Genomic DNA, 22,279 nt, shown 5'->3' on the forward strand with positions numbered 1-22,279 from the left:
GCCTGCGGGCGGGCGCCCAGCGGCTGGGCTGTGTCGACCGCTGAGCGGAACGCGGTAGCAGGGTTGGGGCTGTGCGGCGGCGGCCGGAGCGGTTTGAGACGCGCACGGGGCGAAGATGGCGGCGGAGCGACAGGACGCGCTGAGGGAGTTCGTGGCGGTGACTGGCGCCGAGGAGGACCGGGCCCGCTTCTTCCTCGAGTCGGCCGGCTGGGACCTGCAGGTAGCGCCGCGAGGCGGGCCGCGTCGGGTGGGCGGGGGACTGCGGGGCGCGGGCGCTTGGCGCTTTAAGCCGGAGGCGGCCGAAGCGCACAGTCATCCCAGCCCGGTCGGGGCCCGACCCAGGCCTCACGGTGCTGGGGCCGCTTGCCACGCGTCGCCGGCCCCGCTTAAGAGTCGGGGGCCGCGGGCCAGCCCTGGTCTGCTCTGCCGGAGCAGTTCCCCCTCTGCCTCTCCGGCTCCCGGCGTCGGCTGGACTCCGGGCACCGCCGCAGCAGGCGTGGAGAGGGTCGCCTGGGGGCGTGGCTGCCGCGCCGGGTGCGGGTCGGAGGCCCGGCGGGTCCGAGCCACCGGCTCCAGGGTGGAACCGCGCGCCGGATGACGTGATCCTTCGATTCCGTCGCCGCGGCGTGGCGGCGGTGGAGGGAAGAACCTGGCCCCGGAGTTGGCCCACGCCCCCTCTTACCTAATGCTGGGAGAAACTACCTCTGGGGAGGTGGCGCAAGATTGAAGCCTCTTCCCCATAGTTAACTTACCTGTAAAATGGGAGCTTCGTAGAATTTACTGTTTAATTCACTGGCACATACTAAGTGTTCATTAAACACTTGTTGACTAAGAAGATAAGCTTCACGAGACAGGGATTTTTGCACACTGATGAGTCCCCATTGCCTAGAACAATACCTGGCATGTAAGAAGCCCTCAGTAATTAATTATAGAAGGAGTTGCATAAATGTTCTTGGCCAGCCTACGTCTTAGGTAGATGATGGTGAATGACTAATATTTATTGAGTACTTACCACAAGCACTGTTCTAGCTGCTTTACATGTCTTGTGTCATTTAACCTTCACGTTTTGCAGCTGAGGTTTGAGATTAAGTGACTTGCTCATGGAAGGCCTTACTGGCCTCCAAGTGGAGAACTCAGTTCTGTCTGATTCTAACCAGACAGGTAAAGACTAGCCCCATTTTATGGATGACGAATTAGCATCCCAAAGGACAAGAGTATGCCCAAGGTCACCCAGCCAGTAAGTAGTGGGGTTGGGATTTGAACTGGATCTGCTGACTCCACCATTTAAATTGCTTCCCAGATGTAAGAGTTAAAGCATCACATACCTGTACAGACACAGCAGAAAGGCCCTGTGCTGAGCAGAAGTGCAAAATAGAAAATCTTCTCCCTGAAAGAACATAATGTAATGGTCAACAGGTCATCTGTCTCATTCCACTTTCTGTGGAGAAAGTGGCTCAGGTATATGCTGTGACTTACCTAGCAGGGGCCAGGACTTGAATGTAGGCTCTCTGAATGTCAGTTCAGTGCAAGTTCCAAGATAACACACTACTCCCCCACAGGCTGAGTATGTGCCATGACAGCTCAGTGCCTCTGTACACTGAGTCTGTACACTCAGAGTCTCCTTGAGAATAGGAGTGGTGTCTTCATCTCTGTAGAGCTCAGTGCTCTTTCTTATTTATTTGTGCAGAGTATAAAGAAATGGTTAGTAAATGCCTGTAATTGATTTGGTGAGACTTATGGTCACAAATGGCCAAAGGACTCTTATATAGTCCCTCTGTATGTGTAGAGCTAAGATGTGGTAGTGCTTAAATCTTAATGAATCATCTCATCCAGTGTGCAGGGTTGATGGGACAGGTATCCCCATTTCACAGAGTAAGAAACTAGGCACAGTGTCAACACCTGTAATCCCAGCAACTCAGGAGGCTGAGGCAGGAGGATTACAAGTTTGAGGCCCACATCACCAACTTAGGTAGACCCTGTCTTGAAATTAAAAACAAAAAGGACTGGAGATATGACTTAGTGGTAAATTTCCAGTACCAAAGAAAGAAAGAAACTAGGCTTCAGAAAGAAGAGTGACCCCACATTTCCTGACTTAGAACTTAAAAGGAGGGTCTGAGCACACTTCCTGAGATCAAACCTGGCTCCACTCCTTAGTAATCCTAACCTTGGGCAATTTTCTTAACTTCAGAGTGCTTCTGTATCAGTTATAAAATGAGACAGTATTAGTACTAATTGCATGGGTTTCTGTGAGGAATAAATGAATTAACACATCTCAAATGCTCAAAACAATTTGGCACATAAGTGTTCAGTAAACAAATGCTGCTTGTACTTTGTAAAATATGAATTAAGAGTGTCTTCCACCCTGATCTTCCTTCTTGCCTTCTTTACCCCTTCATGGGTGGAGTTTGTTCAGGTGATATGAAGATTAACAGTTCGTCTGCTATCTTTTGGTCTTAATTTTCTATGGCCCCAGACACAAGCCGTCTGTACGTGTGGGCTGTATCTGTATTTTTGTTCCTTTGTGCTCAAATGAGATACGTATTAGGTGAAGGACGGTTTAAGGGTCCAAGGTACTACCTCTCTGTTTCAGATCGCACTAGCGAGCTTTTACGAGGACGGAGGGGATGAAGACATTGTGACCATTTCGCAGGCAACCCCCAGTTCAGTATCCAGAGGCACAGCCCCCAGGTAAGGGCCAACTTCACTTACTGCTACATGAGTGTTTCCAGCAGTGATGAGGAGCTATTTTCTGACTTGACAGAGGGTTCAGACCTGGATATGTGGGCCACTGGGTTCCAGTAAGACAATTAGACCAAGTGGTGACTAGTAACTCCCTGAAAACCTCATCATTTCCTGCACAGAGTCTTGTTTAAGTCTTACCTGAGTGTTGATATAATTTAATTCTGAGAGAAACTACAGAATCTACTTTTAAGATTTTTGAGGGCCTTATATTCTTTTATTTATGAAACACAAGGAGTGACTGTTCCATCTCTTGAGGTTTTAAATAGAAGCCAAAGGACTTCCTTTCAGGACATTGTACATGTGAAAAGATTAGGCCAAATGCTGCTTCAGTGATTTGGGATGTCCATTAATGCCCTTAAGAAGTCTTTAGAGAGTGACAGCACACACCTATAACCCCAACCGCTTCGTAGGCTGAGACAGAAGAATCACAAGTTCAAGGCCAGCCTAGGCAATTCAGTGAGATCCTGTCTCAAAATGAAAAGAGGGGACTGGAATTTCGTGGGTGAGTGCTGGTATAGCATGTGCAAGGCTCTCCCTGGGCAGCCAAAAAAGAAAAAAGAAAGAAAGAAGAAAATAAGTCTTGTATAAAATTAACTTGTGTAACCTACCTCTTCTCAAGTTGATTTAGGGAGGTGACAGTGTTAACCTTTGGGATCCCATTTGCGTCACTTTTCCTGGCCCCCTGCCTCCCATAGCAGATCACTCTTGTGAGCTACAGAGTGGGACGGTGCTGGTCTTCAGGAAGCAGGCAGAACCTCTTCCTACAGAAGTGTCTGAACTCTGATGTTCCCCTTGGTTTAGCCTGGTTGCATCTACTCTGGCCTGTTTTAGCCAGAAAATTTTATTTGGATTTGAATTCAACCCCAAATGCAAAAAGGATCTTTCTTTGCCATGATGTGGTAAATGATCTTTCTTCTGAGTGCATCTGAGGTTTAAGGACATCTCCTCCCTTTGAAGCAGGAACAGTAGGTCCAAATCTCATTGCTCCCTTCACATGGTTCTCAGCCTCCCATCTGGAGAGAAGAGAGGTCATGAGAAGGTGATCTTCCGAGTTGTTTGCATTATTAAGCTGTGAGGTGTTGGTGATGGCACACTGGGCTTTTACTGACTGGGATGTGGTTGTTAGGGTAAGGGCCGTTCTTGCAGCTGCTGGTAAAGGTTACTGATTTCCTGGAACATGAACCTTTGTTATCTACCTCCGGTCACTGTTATATGTTGGTATGTCAGAAGTACCAAGGGAGAGAATTAGAAACTCAGTCTCTATGCCAGTCACAGGTACACTCCTCTCCTCTGTAGTAGTCCCAAAGTCCTCTCAAGACAGTGTTTATTAGAGCAAGGGCTCGGGAGCCTAACTGCAGGTTCAAATCCCAGCTCTGCTACCTCAGGGCTTTGTGATCTTGGACAGGTTACTTATCTCAATCCTTCAGTTTTCTTACCTGTCAAATGGAAATGATAGTAGTGCCTGCCACACAATTAAATGAATCAGTACTTACATAGCACTTAGAGCACAGTTTGTTTTATCTCTGTTGTCATTTTTATTTTTATCATTTTGGTGTCCATTCTCATCTTTGTTCTTTGTACCCCGTCTCATTCCACAGCAAATATGTGTGTTTAAAAATCAGCATAAAAGTAAAATAATCAAGGAAATAGGATTTAATAGTAAGCCTGAAAGGAATAAAAGACTAGCACACATTTAGCCCAAGAGACTTTGTCTGATTGCCTTGATTAAGCCTTGGGCTTGGTAATGCACTATGGTGAAGCCAAGAAAGAGGAAGAGGGAGGGCATGGTGTATTCGTTATCGTCCTTGTCGAGGAAGAAAGTGTCGACTGCATTCTCTGGATAAGTCGTACTTGTACCAGCACCCCAGAGGGAACCTGAGAAGTGCCTCCTTCCCCCCTGACCTGGCTGTTGCAGAGTACTTAACCTGCTGCTGTCATCTCCTCACCTTCCATTCATGGTGCACCCACTGCCGTGTAACCACAAGCAGTGAGCTCCTGTCACTCTAGGACAGGGATGTGTGACGTGGAGCCTGTGAACTCCTCCTGACGGAGTTTGTAGGATGGACGTGAAAAGCTCTACAGACTAACTGGAATTGTAGGCACAAGTTTGTGCGTACTTTGGCAGATATCTTTTCTGGTAAAAGTGTCCATAGCTTATATCACATTCTTGAAGGAGGAGACATAAAAAAGGTTAGCACTTGCCATGGGAGGAGGTGTAAAATCCTCAGTGATAACAGTTGGTTATTTATTGAGCACTCAGTAGGTGCCAGGCTGTGACTTAGGCCTTTCCATATACTTCTTTTTAGTCCTCACTACAGCCCTGTTACCATTCCCATCTTACAGATGAGGACACGGGAGCTACACTAGTAAGATCCCACAGTCAGTAAAACAAGGGTTTCAGGTCAGGGCTGTTCTGCTTCCAGCATCTCGGCTCTCATCCCCAGCAGCATACTGCTGCTCCTTATGGACACCAAAGTCCTCCAGAGTTTGCCCTGAACCTGCCTTCCTAGGCTTTTCCGCTTTTCTTTGTTTCTTTCGTCCTTTGTTCCAACCAGACTGAGTTCTTTGGCATCCTAGCTCTGCCTTGTTTTATTCTGCCTTTGTTTGAGCCTCTTACCTACACGTGCCCACACTCTTGCCCTCTGCCTCCTCCACCCCTCTTTTAAGCAGCACTCCACAGTCCTAGTCTTCATAACTCCAGTTGCAACTCTAATTTCATTCACTTTGACCATATCCACATACTCCTGGGTGACATCTCCTTTGTTGTCTTGAACTATTCCTGGTATTTAACTAAATTTTCTCTCCCTAAGCAAATTGGAAGTGGGAGGGCTAGCCTTTCAGGAACACTTACCGACTTGTTCCAGCTCGTCCAGCTATTCCCACGGGTATTCTTACACCTGTCAGCAGCATTGGAAGTAGACAGTCTGCTCCCCATTCATGTGCTGTGGTGCTCCGTCTTGGGTCGAGCACCTCAGCTGCTACACTGACAGAGTCAGGCCAAGGTCTTGACTAAGTCCACAGCTGCCTCTCCTGCCACATACTGTCTCACTGCCCAGCACCTCCCACTTCTGTCCCCTGTACACTGGTCAAGCAAGAGGTAACAGTTTCTACCTTTGTTTTTCCTCTTTCAACTAATAAGAGGTGTAATTTATTAGGATTTCTGGGACTGCAGTTGTTGGATTTTCTAAAATTATACTGTCCAGTAAGTTAGCTATTTAAGTTTAAAATATTAAATAAAACATTCAGTTATTTGTTTGCACTCACCCCATTTCAGATGTTCAGTAGCTACACAGATACAACATTTCCATCATCACAGGAAGATACCAAGATATCAAGATCCACGCAGAACCAAGATGACCAGATTAAAAGCAGAAAATAGAATCTAATAAAGAGCTTCTGTGCTTCTTTGGGATTCCAGGGTAGTCTAAGGAATACAGTTTTAGGGGGTTTTTTGTTTGCTTTTTTAATTTTGGGGGGAATATAGTTTTATGGTCAAAAAAATGGAAATTTCTGAGACATTTTGTGAAGACCATAGAACAAAGGAATCTGACAAAGGTAATGTGCCCAGGACAGCCATGCCATAAGGTGACTTTAAAAGCATTACTCCAGAATGGTGGCTCTCAAACTTGAGGGTGCATTAGAATTATCTGCTGGGCTTCTTGAAGCTGGTTTGCCAGGCATCCTTCCCAGAGTTTCTTATTCAGGAGGTTTAAGGTGGGGCCTAAAGATTCTCAATGCACAGGTTTACAGGTAATGCTGATGTTTCCTGATCCAATGATCATGCTTTGAGAATTGCTGTTCAAGAGGAGTACTTAAATGTGTCACAACATGCAAAGTACTCTGTCTACATAGAGTCAGTACCCCAACCTCACACAGAAACCCAGGAGACTCATGCTGAGATTATTACCATTTACACAGGAGAAAATGAAGACAGACAATTTAAGTAGCATGCCCAAGATCCCAGAATAGGAGGCAGACTTGGGATTGGATCCACCCATGTTGATACCAGAATCTGTCAGATACCTTCAAAATCTAGATGTGTGGACTTGGGGTGGGGAGGAGAAAACCTACAGCCAGAACCAGAGCAGGCAACTTGCTCAAGCAGACATGTGTGTATATGAAAGAGTTTGGCAACAGGAGAGGGTCTTTCCCGTGGATTCTTATCCTGGCCATATCTTTGGAGGAGACTTTGAGCTGACCCTCTCTGAACTCCCCCCACAGGGAAGGTGAGTGAGTGGAAGAGCCTGTCTGGGCACCAATACAGATGTCAGCACTCTGATCCTTGTGAACCATGTTGTATTCAGCTGAAGGAATGCCCAAGAGTTTTCTGCTCGCTCAAGCAGGGACTGTATTTGTTGTAGAGATTGGTCTTTGTCCTCTCACTTCTTATTGAGGGAAGCTCAGAGCCTCTTAAGTTCCAGTTGTCTCCTTAAAATAAATCTTCAAGATGGAGCTGGAACTTTCTTCTTTATAAACAACTCCTGTTTGTTTGACCTCATGAAACCTCTTTTCCCTCTTCCCTCCATATTCTAGAAAAACTATTTCCTGTGAGAAATACAGAAATTTTTCATCTTTATAAAACTTGCATCTTATTGTCCTTGAAAAACTAAGCCTGTTCTTTGAGAACAGTTCTAAACTAGGAAGAAAGTAGCCATATAAGACAGCATCAGAGGAGAGAGTTTACCCTCCTCTCGCCTCTGTTATGTTCTCCCCACCTCACCCTGCACAACACTGCTTTTTTCTAAGTATTAACAAACACCTTTTCTTTACTGACCTGCAGCAGAAGCAGGCAGGGCCTCTCTTCTCCCAAGGCTGCCCACCCACGTGTTCATTTCATTTCTACTTCCTGGATCCTCTTCCGTCCTACAGTGTTACTGTGTACATTTGCATATGCAGCTTCCCTGTAATGCTATTCAGTCCCCTTGCCCACCAGTTCTTTGTCACTAGTCCAGATACGGTGTTTAAGCAGGGTATGGTGTACATGCCTGTAATTCTAGCAACTTTGGAGGAGGATCACAAGTTTGAGGCCAGCATTGGCACTTAGTAAGACCCAGTCTCAAAATATAAAAGCAAAAATCAGCCGGGGTCGTAGCTCTGGTAGAGCGCCGGGGTTTAGTCCCTAGATTGAGGGGGTGGGCCTGGAATGGTATTTTTTGGTGTGTCCCCCCCCATCCCCCCTTAAGAGGCTCAATGTTTACGAGGCCCCACATGCTTTGTCTGTACCCCTCTAGCACAGGATTTAATGGTGACTGCCTGGCCCATCTATTCTACTGTCTTGTAAGAGCTGTCTGACAATCTGTATAGTCCTAGGGTCTAGTTAGTGCCTGGCATACAGGCATTCCCTCAGTGCTTAAAATTTAAATTATGAAAACAGTTACCCAGTGGTGTGCTTTTAACATAGTGAAGACCTCATTGCCCCCTACCCAGGACAACTTAAATTAGATTTGTAATCCTGTTGTAGATTCCATTTTACCTCACAATATCACTTTTTAATTTATTCTCAATCCTGTGTGGCTTTGAAGAAGTAAATGCCACACTATTTTACATATAAGCCTAAGGGGGTTAACCCTCTTCCATATACATCTTCTCATCCCACAAAAAAAAAAAAAAAAAACTCTCTCTCATCCCATTTCTAAACTCTAGCTGATGATGGGGTCACCTTCTTTAAACTCTCTAAAATCATTTTGCTCCTTCTGTGTCTCCAGTGATAATAGGGTGACATCTTTCAGAGACCTCATTCATGACCAAGATGAGGACGAGGAGGAGGAGGAGGGACAGAGGTAAGTTTTGGCAAAACCCACAGGGAGTTCACAGTGGTGCCTAGATCACCTAGGACAGGACATGGAGCACCTGCTTGGTCACTGTTAGTCATTACTTCTGGGAATGGGGCACATCCTGACGGCACTCCTACTCCCTGTGGCTTAGTGGTGATCCCTGTCCTCTGTTACTTTTTGTGGTTTTATGGATTTGTCTTGTTAAATTGTTCTTTAAAATGTGTATTTGTTGAGGACTATTAGGGGAGGGAACAAATCAAAAGGAAAAAGTCATTCATCATATCAACACAGACAGCCAGGTGTCAGCACTTGCGATTTCTTTCCAACTTTTTTTTTTTTTTTACAGGTAAAGCAATACATCACATAATAAATAGAATAGACTTCTAAATGTATATTCCCCCAAAAGAATCGCGCGCGCGCGCGCGCGCACACACACACACACACACACACATACACAGGTTGTTTTTAACTTTTAGGAATGTCATAATAAAATTAAATGTCCATTGTGGAAAATATGGACTGATGTAAAGCATAACATTCATTTACCCTTTGGTAACTACAGTTAATATTTTTGGTATATTCTCAGTGGGTCTTTGTTCTATGTTGTATTTTGCACAGTGAAGATCAGATTTTGTTTTTCTTTTGTTGGATTAATGCTAGGTCTTAAACCCTTCATGTCATTGAAATTTTTCATTAGCGTTTTCCTTCTTTTTACCACTGACCTGCATCCCAAATCCTTTTTATTTTTTGAGGCAGGGCCTCATTAATTTGTGCAGGCTGGCCTTGAACATGAAATCCTCCTCCTTCAGCCTCCCTGGTCTCTAGGATTACAGGCATGTGCCACCACACCTGGTAATTTCAGTGGCTAAATAATAATCTGTCATGTGAACTATCCAACATTTAGGTTGTTTCCAGTTTTTTTGTTTGCTTGTTTTGGGGTGTTTTGTTTTTGTTTTTGTCAGTACCGGGGATTGAATTCAGGGCCTTGAGCATATTAGGCAAGTACTCTACCACTGAAATACATCCTCAGCTATTTGCAGTTTCTTTACTACTGTAAATATCAGAGCAGTGAGCATCTTTGTGTATTAATATTTGACCAAATTGCAGATGATTTTCTTACAATGATTCCTAGAAATGGGAATACCAGGTCAAGGGCATGCATTTTCCTAAGGCTCCCAGTTCTTAAGCCAAGGCTTGGAGATCCTTTGATTAAAACCTTATAGTCTGTTGAACAGAACTTTACCTGAACTGAATGAGAATAAACTGGCTGCAGCCTCATTTTACAGGTTTTGGATCTCCATGGGTCTGCCTCGTTCTATCAAGTATTCCTAAGACACATTCTGTAGAATAATGGTTATGGAAATGCAGTTTCCTCACAGTGGTTAGTCTTTAACAAGAGGGCTAGGAAATTATATGTGTTCTCCTGTTTCATCTGTATTGTGTTCCCCAGAACCTTCCTTTTAAATACAAAGTTCAGTAACGTGTGTTAATTTTAGGGTTTATATTCCTTGAGTGAAAGGTAGTGTCACCAAGTGTGTGATGCTCAGCTCCTAATGGCCTCCACCATTCCTGTCCAGGCTTTCCATTACTTCACCTCCATCATGCCCTTGGCCCCCTCAGTATTTCAGACTTGAAGTGACACTGCCCTTCAGGATAAGCTTCACTTCACATTCCCAGGTGAATTCTAGGAATTAGAGGATTGGGACTAATTTTCCTAGGTTTTGTGAATAAGAGTGATAAGGAAGCAGCTACTTGACAACTGGTTTTCAGGCTCAAGTAAAAAAAAAAAAAACTAACTTAATCTTAAGCCAGACTTAGCCCATTACACAGCCTGGTGTGGGTGTGTCGGGGCTCGTAGTTAGATCTGAGCTTCCCTGGCCTTCTCCAGTACCGTCTCCTCTGCCTCCGATGTATGTCACCAGAATGGTGCGGTGAGTCTTGGGGGAGCTCTGGTGCTGTCACCCCCTCACGTGTGCGTTACTCTTGCTTATTCTTTTGCATACATCTGCTGATTTGAACCTCACCGCCCTGACTTAAGGAGCAGGTAGGTAGGGCATGTGGTTCCTCCCTTTCATTTCAAAGACAAGGAAAGTGTACAGAGCAGAGCACTGGCTTACACAGGTCACAGTGGCAGAGCCAGTGCTGGAACCTAGCTGCTTATACTAACCACGCCACTGCCACCATTAATCCAGAGCTACTAGAGGTAGCATCATCTGACTAGGACTGTAGTTGCTGCCTCCTGGAGAGGTGCTGGTCTCCAGATGGACAAGTCCCAGCTGGCACTCTCCTGTGCTGACATGGTGCCGTGCATGCCTGGAATGCCCTTCCCTGATCTCTTCACCTGATAACCTCATCCTCAAGACTCAGCCTGGAAGATGCCCTTGTAAGAAGCCTTGGCTGTCCTCCCCAGCTCATTGTGCCCGAGTCCCCTTACTGATGTCATGGCTGCTCACATTGCATTGTGCCTGCCTGCCTCTGTGTATGTGTCCCCAACTAGCCAATAAGTTCCTTTAAGACGAGCATTGTGCCCTTTGCCCAGCACTGGGCCCAGAACCTGGCACAAGCTCTGTTTGTTTTCTATGTGCATTTGGTATTAGAAGTTTATTTTCTACACAGGTTTTATGCTGGGGGCTCGGAGAGAAGTGGACAGCAGATTGTTGGCCCTCCCCGGAAGAAAAGTCCCAATGAGCTGGTGGATGATCTCTTTAAAGGTGCCAAGGAACATGGAGCTGTAGCTGTGGAACGAGTGACCAAGAGTCCTGGAGAGACCAGTAAACCTAGAGTGAGCATGAGAGTTCCTGTCTATGCCCACAGGACTCGGGGTCCCTCCTGGAGAAGGAGACTGTTCATTCAGTCAGATGTGACTGTTTTTTTTCCCCTCATTTGCTTACTTGGTCTCCTATGTAGAAGACTAATATAGTTTCCTCCACCCTTTAACATGCAGCCACAAGTGGGGGCAAACCTTTGGCCTGTGATCTAGATCAGGTCCTGCAGGCATGTTGGGCTTGGTCTCTCCAGTTTGACCAACTGCATGTTTTGCATTATTTTGTCCTAATTGACTTAATTGCCACCAACTTGGTATAAAATCTGAATTTCCGCCTTTGGGGAAATGAAAAAGGCTTTGGAATTATCCTGCTCCCGGATCCCTACATGGCCGTAATTAACTAGAGTTTAATAGCAGCTGTTCCTTCTAGCTGGACACCTGCTCCCCTTTCCCATTTTCACCCTAATCCTGGTCATTTAATTCATCTGCCATAGTGCCTGGCCCTGTGGGTACTGAGTTTGATACTCAGAGAAAGCGCATCTGGTAGTGAATAAGCATGGTCAGGATCCCTGTCCTCTTTTCTTTCTCTCGCCTACAACGCGTCATTGAATCTAAGAAGCCCCATCACCAGGTGTTTATGAACTTGTCCTTTACAGCCATTTGCAGGTGGTGGCTACCGCCTCGGGGCAGCACCAGAGGAAGAGTCTGCCTATGTGGCGGGAGAAAGGAGGCGACACTCCAGCCAAGACGTGAGTGTGCCTGCCTTTGCAGGGAAGCCTACGGGCTATTTTGCTATTTTTTTTTTTTTTTTATCCCTACAAGGGATAGGTTGTGTGTTTATGTGAACCAGCAGCCTCTAAAAGGAGGTTCTGTAGAGATAGTGCCCTTGTGTGATCTGAATAGAGGGGCTCGGGGTGGCTCTCATCTGGCTGAGCAGGGGCTGGTAAGAAGAGGTGGGGCAAGGGAATGGACAAATGAAGTTTTCTGGGCATTCCATGGATCTAAGGCATAGGGACATTGTATCTGGGATTCTCTGGTTTGCCTTATTTCTGTCCAGAACTTTTTTCACCATGCATAGGGTCCTTCTCCCTGTAATTTATAATCATACCATATGGATAAATTTAATCTTTTTAAAACTTAAATATTATGCCACAAACATTTCATATAACCTTGTGAATATTACTTTCTTTTTTTTTTTTTTTTTTTTTAATATTTTTAGTTGTAGATGGACACACTACCTTTCTTTATATTTATGTGGTGCTAGGAGTCGAACCCAGTGCCTCAAGCATGCTAGGCAAGCACTCCACCACTGAGCCACAACCCCAGCCCAGATATTACTTTCTAAAATGTATTGTTTTAAATCATTTTGTTTTGTTCCAAAATAAAGTCAATCAAAATGAAAGAAAAAAATCCTGTCCTGTTGTGGCAGCCATTACTGAGGCATTTGTTTTTAGCCTTCTAGAACCCATTTCTGTGAATGCATATAGGGAGTTCTTGTTGATAAAAATTGTAGATACCATTTTTTTAATGACTGCAAAATAGTCTATGAGTAGATTTGCCATGGTAGTTAGCAGAACGCTAGCTGCATACCAGCCCACTGGCAGTCCTACAGAGGAGCAGTCCACAGCTTCAGTTGAGTCATCTGCTCAGGCCATCTCACTAAAGTGGCAAAGTCAGGACACAGCCCCAGGCTTCCTTAATACAATGCCCATGCCCTAAACTTGCCGTGTCACCTTTCTTTAGGTTAGTGCTTGTTGCTTGGTTGTTGGTTGATTACCCTTTGCACACATCTATACATATGTTTGCTTATCTGTTTAATAATAACAATGTGGTGGAATAGTAAAAGCCTACTGATTTGCAGGTTCAAATCAGTGTGCTTTCCAGGTTCCTTTCAGTGTATTAATTGCTTACCACCTGCCAGGCATGGTGGCATGTCTGTAATCCCAGCAACTCAGGAGACCGAGGCAGGAAGATCTCAAATTCAAGGCCAACCTCAACAACTTGGCAAAACCCTGTCTCAGTATAACGAATAACAGAGCTTGGGGATGTAGTTTAGTGTAAAGTACCCAGGGTTCAGTTACCAGTACCAAAAATAATAACAGTGGCTTACCTCCTGTCATCACAGGTTCATGTAGTGCTGAAGCTCTGGAAAAGTGGATTCAGCCTGGACAATGGTGAACTCAGAAGCTACCAAGATCCAGCCAATGCCCAGTTTCTGGAGTCTATTCGCAGAGGGTGAGCTGAAAAGCCCTTCTTTGAGTTACAAATGAGTGAGATGACAGATAGGAAAGGAAGAGGCAGAACATTTATGATTTGAGAAATAAAATTTTTGAAGCAGGTTTAGCACAATTAAAATACAGATTAACAGATCTGCTCCAAAAGCTTTGTGTCCATTTTTCCCCTTTGGGTCTGGAGCAAATCCAAGTGGCCAAATAAGAAATAGGTGTCTGTGTGATGAAGTAGACAAGAGAGAAGGTGAAGGTAGACAGGAAGCCAGTGGAGCAGCAGGTTCCTGCCCTGGGCCCTCTCCTTACCTGTCGCGGGCATTGCCATCCTGCGCTCTGCAAGCCCCAGCATTGCCTTTTCCCTCTCAGGGAGGTGCCGGCTGAGCTGCGGAGGTTAGCACACGGTGGACAGGTGAACTTGGATATGGAGGACCATCGGGACGAGGACTTCGTGAAGCCCAAGGGAGCCTTCAAAGCCTTCACTGGTGAGGGCCAGAAACTGGGCAGGTAAGGAAGAACACTGGCCAGGCCCCGCAGGCCTTGCGTCCTCACTGTGGATAGCCCTTTACTATTTACACACTCGTTCAGATTTTATTTTAATGGGAGGAAGACTATGGAGAATGTGGGCTTTGGGATTAACAACCCTCAATTTAAGTGTCTGTTTCTTTACTTTGTAGCTGCTTGACCTTGGACTGGGTAGCCTCAGTTTCCTCAGCTATAAATTGGGCTAACGAGAGTCCTTACGTCCTAGGATTATTGTTAGAAGGAGTAAAGGAGCTGATGCACACGGAGCACTGCCCACAGTGAGCAGCAGGCGTAACGTCCTTGTCTGGTTTGACTCAGTAATCCAGGGTGTTTGGGAAAAGTGCCATCTTCTCAAAGGCTTAGGACCTTAACTGGGAATTCTGGAGACGATAAGGAATTCCCACTCAGCCAGGCCTCCTGGTAGATTGCTCAGGATCCAGGAATCCTCAAGGGCATTGTTGGCCCCTGTGCAGGCTAGTGCCCACCATTGTGGCAGCTCAGCGGCTTTTATCCTCTCCCTTTTGGCCCTGCCTGCCTCTCTTCCATGACTTTCCTGCCTTGTGTCCTCTACTACTGCCTTGTCTTCTCACTTTTTTACCCTCTGCCAATAGTTATTCTCTGTTTTGCATTCAAACTCCCAATGGGATCTGGTTGGTTAATATCGCCTGCATTCTCCCACCAGGGCCTCAGGCAGCTTATAGGTAGGCTGCCTTCTCTTGGGGTCCCACTGAGCTTTGACCATGGCCATGGGTTCACTTTGTCAATATTTTTCTGAAGGAATGGTTGCATGTGAAAGGCATTTGGTATAGTGATCCTCCCTTGCCAGTACTGTCCTGGTTTTATACAGGGAAAGCCAAGGCTCTTGGGCTTTTAGCTTGCCCTTGGGCACCTGCTAGTGTGTGGCAGAGCCAGGATTGGAACTCCTTGCCTTGCTTCTGCACAGCAGGACCTCCTCTCTGCCATTCTCCTTGCTGCCATATGAAGGACTCAGAGCCTGGTCTGCAGCAGTGAGGCCCTTTCAGCTTCTGCCTGGTGCTCGCTCGCCTGTCTTCCCCTACCTCCTTGTTGACTGTCCATGTCAAGGAGCAAGGGTCAGAGCTCAGGACATTAGACAGCAACAGATTGTGACTTACCAAAACCAAGTAGGTTAGCTAGCCTGCTGTCATTTCATCTGCCACGTGGGGGGCTGCCATTCCCAGGTGAACTTCATGTCAGCTGTGGTGGAGCTTTGGAGAGCACCTGATAATTTTTTTTGTTTATTATTAATCCATGAAGTTCCATCATTCTAGATGTGGAGCACTATAAGAAAACTTCAGTTGAGCAACAAATATGCCATTTATGGCTTTTGTTTGTTTTTGTTTTTTTGTTCTATTTTGGTTTTGGGGGGAGTTTTAATATTTATTTTAGTCGTAGGTGGACACAGTACCTTTATTTTACTTATTTATTTTTATGTGGTGCTGAGGATCAAACCCAGTGCCTCACACATGCTAAGCAAGCGCTCCACCACTGAGCCACGGCCCAGCCCTGGTTTTTGGATTTTTCTCAGCCTCCCAAGCTGCCAGGTTTGTAAGCGTGCACCACTGCACCCTGCTAGAGTTCTATTCTTGTTTTATTTTTGTTTGTTTGTTTTGTACTGAGGGTTGAACCCAGGGGTGCTCTACCACTGAGCCACATCCCCAGTCCTTGTCATTTTTTATTTTGAGACAGGGTCTCACTGAGTTGCTGAGGGTTCTTGCTAAATTGCTGAGACTTGCCTCGAACTGAATCCTGCTTCAACCCCCTGAGTCACTGGGATTACAGACATGTACCACCAGGCCCAGCTAAGTCTCAGGATTTGAAATTATGACAAGAAAGTACCTTAATGCCAGCTTATTCCATTGCAAAGGTAATAAACAGGTGACTGAGGCTCTCCTTGTGACTCGTGATGTTCATGGTGTTTGCTGGAGACACTAGAAATGCCTCTAAGACTTGCTTCGGTCTCTCCAGCTCTGGGTGAAGTGCCCTCACTCTTGTAACCCAGGTGGGAGCAGTTCTCAGGAAACTAGATGCAGGTTGGTCCTCTGGACAGATGAGTATGTCTGTCCTGCACAACAAATAGAGCAGTTTGGACTGATGCTCTTTGTGTGTCTCACTCTTATTTGAAGAAGCACGAAGCCCAGGCTTGGAGTTTCTCCTCCTCCACCCCATCCCCCTGAGAGCAGCATTGGCTGGGAGAACCTCCTAGGGGACCTTCCACTTACAGCCCATGGGTAGACAGCACCATCTCCAAGTGATTTTGGTCCAGAATTCAGGCAACACGACGGGGCATAATCTTGAAGAAAGATAATAAGCAGCTATTGGAGGATTTTCCCCTGTCAGCTGGCGCTATGAACCATTTCCATGCATCATCTCCTTTAATCCTGTTTTGATCCCCATTCTACAGATAAGGACTTTGAGGCTTAGAGAGGTCAGGCCTTGCCCAGGGCCACATTGCTGGTCAGTGCCACCCTGGGTTTCCCTCCAGTCTCTGCTCTAGGTGTCATAGATGTTCTCGCACAGCCACGTAGACACATTTGTACTTCTAACATGCCTGGTACCGTGCATATTTGTAGCTATTTTGTCAGCCTTGGAGATTGTACTGAACTCTTACATGAGGAGGAATCCGAGTCTTGGGGTCAGGCTCCTGAAACCCAGGCCTTGATCTGTCTAACTCCAGGGCATGGCACAAGAACATGACAATGTTGAAAGAGCACAGGACCTAGAACCAGACAGCTTGGCTTGTATCCTGGCTCCTCCTCAGACCAATGCTGGTGTCTTGGGCAGATTACCTGACCCCACTACGCCTCCGTTTCTTACCTGAGAAGTGGAGGTGATGAGCCCAGCTCTTACGGGCTATGGCCTGAGTGAGTTCTTGTGTAGAAGTGCTCAGTGCGGGGCCTGGCTCGGTGAAGGTGCTTCATAAGCAGCTCTCGTGTTCATCGTGCCACCACCTTCCGCCACTTGGTGTGTCTGAGCAACGCAGCCACGTCCGTGCTTCAGGCTTCCCTCGGCCTTCCAGCGGTAGACAGCAGCCTCTGCAGGGGGCTGTGCAGGGAAGGGAGCTCAGGGCCGTCTAGTGTGGAAGACCCTTGGTGTCAGGTCCCATGCTCTGCCCTCTACACACACCTTCTTATCTGACCCTCCCAGCAGAACAGTTCCTTGTTTCACACAAAAGCACTGAAACCCTAGGAAGTTTTGTGACCCTCTCAAGGCCATACTGCTAGTTTAGTGATAGAACTGAGACCAGAGGGCAGACGGTGCCACTGCAGATCTCATACACACCAGCAGCTCTCCTTGGTAATAATGGCTGCCACTCACTGGACTGCCTGCCCTAAGAGATTCAGGGTCAGAGGAAGATCTCCATTTACAGAAAAGGAAATGGAGGTGCCAGGATGTTCAGTCACTTGCTGAGGGTTACACAGTTCCTACATGACAAGCATGTTGGATCCCTAGGAGCAGAGAAGTTTGAGAAGCCATTTTCAATACAAATATCATTTATATGAAGTAAACCATAGAAAGGAAAGCTTGACAAAGTCCCAGCTGGTGGGAATGCACAAAATGTATAGAGGGAGAAAGCTGTTCATTGTGTATTTAAAAGTTTTAGAACCGGTCCACAACACGTGCTTCTGTTTTCTCATCTGTAAAGTGGACATAACATCTATCTCACAGTGTGGTGTGCAGGTCCAGGGAGGGGTGTAAAGTTCCCATAAACAGTGCCTGCCCCAAGTAGGTGTAATTGGCACTCCGGTCCCCTCTCCCCGACCCTACCTGAGCAGATGTCAAGTGCTTTGAAACAACCTCCTCGTTTTAGGCCTGAGTGGAAATGGAACTGTCCCCTTTCTGGTGGGCGGTAGCTTCTGTGAGTGCCTTGTCATGGGTACTTGGACTTGTTCTTAACTTGAGGAATCTGCTGTCTATAGTCTAATAGAGAGTTGGCCTAATGCCCTTAAAACTAGTGAACAAAACAGCTTCAGAAGATGTGAGGCATTTACAGCACTTTACACCATTTCCAGGCATCTCTTGAGGCCTGTGGTTGATTGCCCATGTGTCCTGCCCATGTCTGAGTCCCGTGTGCTGGGAGGTGGATGAGCGGGAGAGTTCCTCATACATAAATGTGGCAAGCATTCTCCTCTGAACTCCAGTTTGTATTCCCTAAGCACATATTTCACTTTCACAGAGAGAATGATTACTCTGTGCTATTTGCATGTTCCCGGACAGTGTTTCACAAACGGGGTTCCCTGAAACACTCCTGCTGCAGGAGGTTAGTAAGTGTAACATCAGGAATGACCTGGCGGTCAGTGAGATGCCTTCACTGCTCCTCTCTCAAGGCCCTGAACGTGCTAGTGCCCTGTGATGCTGCTGGGTTCAATCTTCAGTTCCACATCAAGGGGAAAAAAAGGTCCCATTACTGCCTTTGTTGAAATTAAGGGAGCTTGAGTACTTCTCCAAGGTCACGTAGCTAGTCATTGAATTCAGACCCTGGTCCACCCACTTCTAAGGTGTGATTTCAGAACTTTGGCAGACCTCACATTCTGTTCATTGCATAGTTCATCCCTGCAGACCCGTACTCAGCTGACCTTTGGGAAATCTTGTCCCTCCTCACCCCCATAGTTGGCACATGAGTGTGAGAACATGTGTGAGTGAGGTCACACTAGGGTCACAGGCCTGAAGATCCTATCCCAACCAGTCACCTGCCGGACTGTGCCAAGGCTGCCTCTGCTGCGGACATGGAGTGCTTCCCCTCAACTGCTGTGGCTCTTCTGGTCATGAGCCCGTCTCTTCCTCCTCGGCGTCCTCCTTCAAGCCCTTGTGCAGGTGAGGACCCTGAGGAGGAGGACAGCTGAGGAGCTGGCCCAAGCTCAGGAGAGAGGGGGCCAGCAGAGACTCAGCACGAGGGTTGATTTTCCTGGACTGGTGAGTTCCGCAGGGCAGAGATTTCTTCTGTCCTGGTCTCTACATCAGCAGCACCAAACACAGGCCAGGTGCACAGTCGATGTCCGCTAGCAAGCAGAGACGACAGTTCCCTCCCAGCACCTGTCCTGATGTGCTCCTCTCTCCTCAGCACGGCCCCCCAGGTGTTGAATACCAGCTCTCCAGCCCAACAGGCGGAAAATGAAGCCAAAGCCAGCTCTTCCATCCTCATCAATGAGTCAGAGCCTACCACAAACATCCAAATCCGGCTTGCTGATGGCGGGAGGCTGGTGCAGAAGTTTAACCACAGCCACAGGTACCGTGTCGCCTGGCTTGACTTTGCTAGCAGTGACCTGGAGCCTGGGAAGCAGGAAGCTATTCTGAACTTGAGCAGGCTTTCTCCAGGCAGGGGAGCAGGGGCACTGCAAGTCTGAAGCCTTTGTCACTCTTCCATTGGGGTGCCAAGGACAGCTCACTCCCTCCTGTGCATCTTGTTCCTCATCCTTGGGGTTTTTAAGCCACCAGATTCTTTGTTCATAGGATGTGTCATGCCAAAACCCAGGTATAGAGGAGGTTAAATTAGAACTGCTGTGGTTGGTGGAGGGGGAAGGTGCAGGGCCCACACCTCACCCACCTGGCTTCTTCCACCTCCCCCTGGAGCCTCTGAAAACCACTAGGCTGTTAAGGCTTTTCTGGATCTGGTCTTTGGGAATTCTGGGAATACCTGCTGTCTCAGGCCATCTGGGCTGCTCAGGCCAAACTGTCCTCTGCGAGTAAGATGGAAAAACAGGCACCAGAGCTGAGGAGATCAGCAAGGGGGTTGCTGGAGGACTGTCACCAGTAAAGGTACTTGGCAGCTCCTCTCTTAAGAGTAGGGGTGTCTTTTAAGTTTCATCAGTCATGGGCCAGCCAAGCCAGGACCCATATGTGGGACCAGTGAAGGGTTTGACCCCTTGGGTGTTGACCAGGCTAAGCCCAGGTGTGAGCCGGAGCCTCAGAAGGCTCGCTTGGGTGCGCGCTGAAAGGGCGTGGCCCGTTTCACTGACCTGAGTTGCTCACCTCAGCTTCAGTCCACTCGGAAACCCTAGTGGTTTCACAGGTGGAAGCCTGTGCTAAGTGAGCGAGGAACTGGTGCACCCCAGTCTCGGGCTGTACCGGGCACACCCAAGCCTTGCACTGGGTACACTGTAGGTGCACAGGAGCCGGGGGTTGGAGGCAGAAGGAAACTCCAGGGGAAGGGGGCTCTTTCCAGGTGACATTACTCTCATACCAGGTTCAGGACACGAGCAGCATGTGGAGGAGGAATTCCTGGCCTGCGGAGTGCTGAAAGATAGTTCTGAGTACCTCCCAAGAGAGACCTGTCTGCCCCTGTGGAATTCATGGTCCACAGAAAGAGACAGTAATCAGAGCATTCCAGAAGTGTTTATTTACAGACTTGATCGTGCTCATGAGAGAAAGGTGGGGACGGAAACCAGGAGTAGGCGAGGCTGCCGGGAGAAGTGGCTTTCCAGCAGAGGCCCACGGTGTGGTCAGGAAGGGAGGCAGGGGAGCTTCTGGGGAGACCCAAGCGTAGGAAGCGGTGTGGCCTGATAACTGAAAAGGGGAGAAAAAGGTGAAGGCGGAGGGCAGGCCAGGGCAGCGTGCCGAGGATGCTGGTGTTCGTGCCAGGGAAGCAGGGGAGGGACTGGCCGATGCTTCCCAAGGACAGCGTGGCTGCCATGCAGGAAGGGGCTCTGGAGGGCTCGTCCTGAGAGCCAGGGTGGTGGGCGCCAGGGAGGGTCCTGCTTATCACCTGCACCACCCCCACTCCTCCAGGATCAGCGACATCCGGCTCTTCATCGTGGACGCCCGGCCAGCCATGGCTGCCACCAGCTTTGTCCTCATGACTACCTTCCCGAACAAAGAGCTGGCCGATGAGAACCAGACCCTAAAGGAAGCCAACCTGCTCAATGCCGTCATCGTGCAGCGGTTAACATAGCCACCTGGCCGCTGCCTCACCACCTCCTGCGTCTCCACGCTGCAGCCATGCCCCGTGGGGTCAGCCCTTCTGTCCCCCGTGCATACCCAGCGGTCCGGTGCCACGTCTCCTCCGTTGCTCTGGGTCCTTAGATCTCGGTTGGACATTTGTTTTCTTCTTAGTTGCATTTCCTGGGTTTTTGTGACGATCAATGGACTTTAAAGAAAAAAATAAAAAACAACCAAAAAAACTGAAGAAATATCACCAGCATGTTGTATGGAATCTCTCCCATTGAAGCAGACTGATTGCTATAAATCGTATCTTGGGGGATTGGGGGGGAAATGACACTTTCCTTCTATCCTCCATAAAAATCACTTGCATACAACACACATCCACAGCCCTCACAGGCTCTTCCCCCTTTATTGGTGATAGGGGCAAGAAGAGACTTTGCAGCTGCTTGCTGCACAAGAATATATCATATGTCACTATAAAACTACTGCAGCAAAGGGCCCTGCGGGGTGAGGTCAGAGCTGCAGGCGTGCCTCCTTCAGGACAAAGTGAATTTTGCCCCCTACCACCCAGGCCACTCCCTGGCAATTCTATGTGGTCATTGCTTTGTTTGCTCCATGTGCACACACCTGTTCTTGGAGCTAGGTCGAGGGACACAGTTCATGCCAAGCCACAAGAGTACAGTGGGCTGTGTTGGCCTAAGAAACGAGTCAGAAAGGCACCGAGCTTTTCGCTGATGCTGTGTGGCCAGTCGAGTGTCGAAGTGTGGGTGTCTGCCTTCTGCCATGGTGGTTGTCTTTGTGTTTTATGGCCGTGCAGTGACTGAACCCAAGGTCCTAGGCATGCTGGGCAAGCATCATACTTCCCTAGCCCCCATGTTGGCTTGCCAGAGTCTTCTGGTGGGCAAATTGTGAAGAGTGTGACATCAGTACGTGACTTTGGGCTGCAGGTTTCACTTCAGTGGTCATCTGCCCTGCTAACCTCTGACTTGTAGCCACTTGAGCAGTGGTCCCGGCCTGGCAAAGACCCTCCACTCCGTAAGTTTGCTTCCTCACGAGTGTGGGGTGGAGGGTCATGGGGTCTTGGGTGGACCCTTTTCCACTGACAGAATCTGCCTTTGCTGTCCCAAGTGCCTCCCTCCCCCTTCGCAGCCATCACCAGTCACTTGCACCTTGGTGCTTCACCCCTTCCTGAGCCAGGAGCCAGCGTTAACTAGGTGGGTAGAGACGGGTACAGCAAGGGAGGCAGAGGAGCTGCTGGAGAGACCGAGTCCCAGAGCTGCAGAAGGGCTGCTCGTGTTTCAACCAAGATCATCCTGAACAGGGACTTGGCCTGGTGCTTCCCATCCCAGACC

At 47.8% G+C, this 22,279-nt stretch overlaps 1 protein-coding gene across 1 annotated transcript; it reads left to right on the forward strand.

The window, feature by feature from the left end:
- The first annotated feature begins 22 nt into the window (after positions 1-22).
- On the forward strand, positions 23-21,202 carry NSFL1C (NSFL1 cofactor). Its single transcript, XM_079129415.1, has 9 exons — positions 23-220; positions 2,591-2,688; positions 8,448-8,522; positions 11,133-11,298; positions 11,937-12,029; positions 13,406-13,515; positions 13,875-14,012; positions 19,111-19,275; positions 20,775-21,202. Exons 1-9 carry the CDS (start codon positions 116-118, stop codon positions 20,935-20,937), a joined length of 1,113 nt encoding a protein of 370 aa, XP_078985541.1. The 5' UTR covers positions 23-115; the 3' UTR covers positions 20,938-21,202.
- Positions 21,203-22,279: the final 1,077 nt, after the last annotated feature.

The sequence above is a fragment of the Sciurus vulgaris genome (genome assembly GCF_902686455.1).
Source record: "Sciurus vulgaris genome assembly, chromosome: 2".
NCBI classification, from domain to species: domain Eukaryota; kingdom Metazoa; phylum Chordata; class Mammalia; order Rodentia; family Sciuridae; genus Sciurus; species Sciurus vulgaris.

Excerpts from the sequence above, each read along its gene's own strand:
- NSFL1C (XM_079129415.1), top strand. The coding sequence starts at position 116 with ATGGCGGCGGAGCGACAGGACGCGCTGAGGGAGTTCGTGGCGGTGACT. Across the intron at positions 8,523-11,132 it reads GAGGAGGAGGAGGGACAGAG|GTTTTATGCTGGGGGCTCGG; the intron begins GTAAGTTTTGGC and ends TTTTCTACACAG. Across the intron at positions 14,013-19,110 it reads GAGGGCCAGAAACTGGGCAG|CACGGCCCCCCAGGTGTTGA; the intron begins GTAAGGAAGAAC and ends CTCTCTCCTCAG.